This window comes from Chroicocephalus ridibundus, chromosome 1 (genome assembly GCF_963924245.1).
Source record: "Chroicocephalus ridibundus chromosome 1, bChrRid1.1, whole genome shotgun sequence".
Taxonomy (NCBI): domain Eukaryota; kingdom Metazoa; phylum Chordata; class Aves; order Charadriiformes; family Laridae; genus Chroicocephalus; species Chroicocephalus ridibundus.
Window position 1 is genome coordinate 168,500,904 of NC_086284.1, and position 6,469 is coordinate 168,507,372.

The window sequence follows — 6,469 nt, forward strand, 5'->3', positions numbered from 1 at the left end:
AGCCCCAGCAAACCTGCGCTCAGCAATGAATGTGAGCGTACGGTATTTTAAAAGTTACTGTGATGGAAAAAGTTGACAGCATGCGGGAATGCTAACAACCCTGTCTTCTAACCCCATCATTTCAGCTTATTGAAGAAAATGAATGTCTCAAACAGGAACTAGCCAAAGCCAAAATGGCACTTGCCGAGGTGCAAATGGAAAAAGATGCCCTGCTTCATCGTATGAAGAAGATGAATGTCGATCATCAGTAGGACGGTGTTCTGTTGGTGCGAGGCATCATCAACAGAACTTCAGGTGACGGTGGCATCTCAAATGCTGTTTGTGAATCAGTGGAAGACACGGTTATTTTTTTGGTCACAAAGTTTACTCATTGCGAACAAAATGTTTATAAACTAGTTACTATTCTGAAATTGTCATTAAACATTGTAACTTTTTTCAGCCCATTTTAAACTGAAATGACTTTGGAAAAATCAGTTTATACTGTACTTCATTAATTTACTGAAGGAAAAAAATCATATCATCTACTTTTAATATTATCAAAGGAGATGTTATTTTTAAAATGTTTTCGGAGAAGTGGATGGCTCAGCGATGAAAGAATGTGCCTAGGTGCGTAACTGAGTAAAGTGTACTACACCTCATTAACAAACTGTACCTCTGCTTGTTACGGTTATGTTGTTTTATTACTGCCGGAAGGTATCTATACAGGAGGTTACATTTGCACTATGATGATATGGGCTAGATCCTCTAGAATAGTATGGCTACTGAAAACTAAAATACCAGCCCTAAACTGGCCCTAAATTCAGTGTAATTTGCCCAGAGAGGATTTTAAGAATAATCCTCTGGTGCTATACAGTTCCATACACCCTTTCCATACGCACTCCTGAAATACCGCAGTAAATGCTGGAGAATTCAAGTAAGAGGGCATGCTACTGGGCTTTCCTTCTGCATGAAGGCCCACTGTATCTGTACAGCTGATGTAATTTTAGACGATCACAGTTTGTTTGGGTTTTTTTACCCCTCTCTCTCTCTGTGATGAGGATATAGCCCTGCCATAGGACCCGTCCCTTTGTGAAAGGTGAGCTTTGAGCCATTGTGCGTGCGTGTCTGATTTCTGCACAACTCGTCAGACATGCCCAAGGATTTGGTCCAATGTATTTAAATATGTAATGTCAGTGCTTGTGGGGCGGGGGAAGGGGGAGGGGGAGAAATCCTACGGGGATTCATGAATTGTATATTGCTTTTTTTGATAAAAAAAGCTGTAGAGAATCGTTTAATTACCCAATGAAATTGTGAGATTACATGAAATGTAATTATACAGTTTAAATCATGGGTGATTTGTACAAATTGAACAATAGTTTTCAGCTAAAACCTGGTACAGATGAATAAATAAAAAAGCACAACACTGTAAAATAGAGAATATAAGAGTGTGCTTTTAAACCATTTAGGAAACAACATACAAAACCATGCAGGCCTGTAAGAGATTGTTTTTGCTAGAGGTAAAAATGAATGAATAATTTAACTAGTGACCTTGAATCTGACAACTGAAAATCTTTTAATTGCTACCACAATTGTTTCTGCTCCATGGGATGTTTGAGGGAAGTTTTGTTTGTAGATACGCAGACAGATCTCAAAAAGTATCTAGTATCCTGTTGTTTGACTTTGCATATTCAGGCTGTCAAACTAGTTTTAATTAAAATGGTTTTCATTAAAACTTTTTGGAGGACACATAATTTTCACTGCTGAAAATAGTTATTGAAAGTACATAGATTTTAATCAAGAGCTCTATGGAAGAACTGGTTCAGGCACTATTTTAAAGCCTGCCTTAGGAAACCCTAGCTGAAACTCCCTTTAATGCCCATGGAAATTTTTGATCTTATTATTCTGAAGAAGATGAAAAAATATACACACAAATGTTTCTAATAGAGAAACTAAATATTTCTATTTCAAAAGGTATTTAAGAAACACAGTATTAAGTAAGAGAAGTCCAATTTCACACAAATATCGTGTCAGATTCAGGGGAGGAGCTCTCAACTGGTTTAATTCTCGTTGGTACTGTTAAAGTCGGTAATTCTTACTCAGTTTATCCCTGCCAAGATCTAGTTAGAATTATTCTGAAGAAAGGAATGTATAGACTGCTTAGTAGCGTGTGGCTGGAATAATACATTGAGAACTGTCTAATTTTTAAAAAGAAATAAACAGTAATATCAAATGCCTGTCCTTATTACTGTACAAGCTAGTACCTGCTTCTTTTGGCAAAAATCAAACACAAACCAAACCCGAAACCAGCTTTTCTCAGTACAGATGTTGAAATTTAGGGTGTCACTTTCTTGCACTTCATTATAATGGAAAACATTTCTACTTCCTGGCAGTTCCGCAGTGATGAGCAACATCAGTGGACAGTTTAGAAGAGATGGGTGTGCGTGGTTGTGGACTTGACATTACTGAGAGTGAAGGTCCTGTGTCACTCTGAAATCACTTTTGCTATTGAAAAAGTGCGGAGGGAGAGGTAGTTTATTAAAGTTTGAAAGTACAAAGTTAAACTAAGCCTTAATAGGTTATACTAAAAATAGCAATTAAAGGCCTCAGATTAAATAAAAAGGCTTAATTCATTCTCGGCTCTGCTAGTGCTCATAACCTCCTTGAATCCTAGGTATGAAAATCTGTAGCGTCAGTAGAGCCTCTTGAATGAATCACCGCTTTTATTCTGCAAAGAACCAAATGGAACAGTGTTTGGAGACCTTCAATGGATACAGAAAACTGATTCCAGGAGTTGTGCAGGCAGACCATTACCAAGTTTTATTTCATGTTTGCTGTGGAAATTTAAACTGGTCTACAGAGTAGCTTAACGCTCATTCGGCTTGTTTACAAGTACTGTTTTCATGTCTATTAAAGCTTTCAATTTAGCTCACGGCGAAGAGGCTGTGCCCTTTCCCAGGCTAGGTCATCGAATCTTTCTGGCATGCACTGTTCCAGTTCTCACGGTAACTTGTAATATTGTTGGTAAGCACCAATTTTAAATCAAAATTATGTGCCCTTACAGAATTACTTACGAAAGGCCTGTTGGAGCGGCAGCTTCATGGAGATGATGCCTGTTCTCTGATGTCCCTGCTCCAGCTTTATGGCGGTAGCTATTCCAGTTCCTGGATTAAACCCACCGTGGCTGCTGGAGCTGGGGGCCATGGTACTGGCTGGGAGGGAACTGCTTTTTTTGTTTTGTTTTTTTTTTTCCTGCCAAAGTCCTTTATTTCCTGGTCCCATTTGCCATGTTTGTTTGTGCACTGTCTCCTCTAGGAACTGACCTGGAGTCTTAAATGGGGATCATAATTAATCTCTAAGGGATAATTGCTAACTACAGAATACTTCCTAAATCTGACATGGTAATGGTTACCTTTGTTCATAATGAGTTCATAATAAATGTAAGGGGAACGTAATAATAAAGGTAAAGACTTTTTTACCAAGCATCTACAATTCCAAGAGCACAAAATGTGCGAATGTATTGCAGAAGCAAACTCCTTGCAATGACCAGATTTCAGGTAAGTAATGATGGAGAAAATAGTTTCTATATAAAAAACGTGCTTGTGTTCGTCTGATTCTTAAAACATTCATCACAAAATGCTTGAAGTAGATTTTTCAGCTCATTGTTGCTATCTGCAAATTTTAGGGAGTACTTCAGATTCTGATTCAGCTGTTGATAGAAATCAGTGTCTCTTTATCTGTTGTAGGAGCAGAAAATGACCTTGCTAGTATGTTAAGCAGCGATGGAGCTGTGGGCACTTGCTGTGAAATCCACTAATTCATTCCTCCCAGTAGGAAAATGAGGTTTTTGACAGCCCTGCAACACCTTATCTTTTTTTTTTTTTTTTTATTTTTCCTTCCAAATGTGCCACTTTAGTTTTGCCGACTACCTTTTGAATAGCAGCCCCGTTTCCTCTGCCTCAGCCGAGACACCTATCACTGTGAACCTGGTAGCAGGCTTTCTAACGCTGAAACACATCTCCTGTATGGAGGCAAACACGTGGCTTGGAATGGTGCAGGCAGCCTGCGCTAACGCTGCACTCGATGCAGTTTTGTGCTATAGTGTACCTCCTCATCTTGTATTACTGATTAACGACACGGAGTCTGAAAGCGAGAGCAGCACTAAGATCCTCTTCATCAGTACTAAGGGGATGCAAAAAACGTATAGTGAAAGGCTAGGAATAGTGGTCTTGTGCTGGAGGAACAAAGCTCTTGTTTCTCAATCAAATTAAGGAAAAATATAAATCTTAATAATAAATAGAAGCTGCGTAGTTACAGTTCTTTCTATGCATTTTTTAGCATTCTTCTATAGAAACTTAAAATTTAAAACCTCGCATTTCTAAAATTATTTTCTCTTTGAAATTTTTTAGTGAATTTTTTAAATTCGATGGTCTCCTCATTACATGTAGAGGGCCAGACCTGCTGTCACTTCAGTGAAGTAATTATGGATTTATACAAGTTTCAATCAGTTTGAACTTCATGAGTGTAAGCAAGGGTTAGACATTGTATCTCTGAATTGTCTGGTTACTAATTAAAATCTGCTTATTGACTTGTGTATTTTGGATATAAGAAATCAGAACAATTTTAATAAAGGTATTTTTGGAACTTTAACATTTTAAAAACATTTCTGCAACTTGCAGCTTTTCAAATACTATAGAATGTCTCGCAAGTACATGTCGCGCTACTTGCTAGCTGAAACAAGTTGCAGGAAGTGAATCTTTAAAGGACAACTAAACTCTTGATAGGCTGCGTGTTCTCTCCCAAAACAAGGGGAAACTTCTGCATCCCAAAGAGATGAATCTCTCACATTGCCGGCTACTTAAATGGATAAATATTAACTCTGTTAAAAGATCATTTTGGTTTTATCTGTTATTGCCCAAGCCGTACCTAACCAGTTACACTAAAGTATCTGTATTTTGTTATTTCTTTGCTATCTCCTGCCTTTCTTTCTGTTGGGGTCACTCATTTTAATATGAGCAGAAGTGGAGTATATGTATTTCCTAACGCCTTCCCCATGTAATCTCAATATTAAATCTTACATTTTCTAAGAATTCCTGAAGGGATCGTTTTGGAAGTAAAAATAAGATGCATCACGACTAGGTAAGAAACTATTGAAAATGCGGATTGCTTTATGAGGTGTAAGAGATAAGGACTAATGCTGTATCTTCTGTGAGAGTAAGCTGGTAGTGCGAGGAGCGTAATGCAGTTATGGCTAATGCAGTTCTTCCAGGTTAGAGTATGTTTGAAACCACCATGGTTTGATTTGAGTTAGATAATTGGCAAGTATTTGAAACATTTGACAGAGACGCGTGAACAAAGGAGCGCTTCAGAAGTGGTAGTCTGAGCCACTACGCGCTGAATAAAGGATAAGCCTCTGAACAACTTATCTGTGGAACAAATCTGGATGTCTTCACATTGTCTGCAAACCTCAATACACCACTGTGACGGAAAGTGCAACTGTCATCAATACTTTTATCACAGTGCAATTATATTGTAGTAGTAACTGTTGAGGTTTTTGAGCACTGGAAAATACTTTTGAGGTGCAAATTATCATATTGAAATCTATAATGGTTAGTGTTTTACTAATTAGAAAAACAGTGCTTAACCAGTTCTCGGAATTACGAATTTTTTAGCCATTCTCTTTTTAAACACCAGCAAAACATGGTGAGCAGGACTCTCCTCAGCTAGCCGCCGCTAGATGGCAGTCCAAGAAGTCACTTGTGGCTTCATTTTCTCCTGGGTACCAGTGTGTCTTGTTCCTTGACTCATCAACAGTCTCATTAAACTAGAAAATGTCAGGATCGAATTGGCAGTTTTTATAAAATTTTGATGATTAATTTCATAACATGATTTTAAATCAGTCTTTTTCACTTTTAATTTAAAGAGCTTATCTATGTTTCTACTGCCTTCTTTATGGCATATTAACTTTTTCTTCTTTAAATAAATCATTACAAACTGCCTGAACATTGTTAGAAAACTTTATTCCTTCTTTTAGGTTTAAATAAATTCTAAAAACGTATTTCTGTACACATGATAAACATTTTACTATAAAAGGGACAATATTTGTAGTGCTGCTTCATTATCTGTTAAAATAAAAAGCTTAGGAAATTTTTCTGGTTTTCCTGGTGTTGCACTGATGAACAACTCCATCTTGATATCATCAGTTTATCTGTTCAATTTCCTTGCTAACTAGAAAAAACTCTGATTTTATTCTACTGATTTTTAATAAAAGATGCATATATAGAGTTTTCCTGTGTTTCTTTGGCAATAACCAAATGTGATCCTTTACAAATGCTTATCTTACCCACCTTCACCAGATGGTAATCTAACAAGATAGTTTATATTAACATTATGGCATGTGGTAAGGGATCTGAATACATTTCTTTTTATATCCTGTTTGGTTATTCAAAAAACTTACAGGCAGAATGACTAAGCAGAGAGAAAAGCAATCTAT

General features: G+C 37.1%; 1 protein-coding gene across 2 annotated transcripts in view; it reads left to right on the forward strand.

Annotated features, from left to right (window-relative positions):
- Positions 1-6,200, forward strand: part of BLTP3B (bridge-like lipid transfer protein family member 3B) — a 63,433-nt gene extending 57,233 nt beyond the window's left edge. For both annotated transcript variants that reach the window (XM_063322724.1, XM_063322723.1), the window contains one exon: positions 126-6,200. In XM_063322724.1, coding sequence (XP_063178794.1) covers positions 126-251 — 126 coding nt within the window. In that variant the 3' untranslated portion in view covers positions 252-6,200. The remainder of the gene's footprint in view (positions 1-125) is intronic.
- The last annotated feature ends 269 nt before the right edge of the window (positions 6,201-6,469 follow it).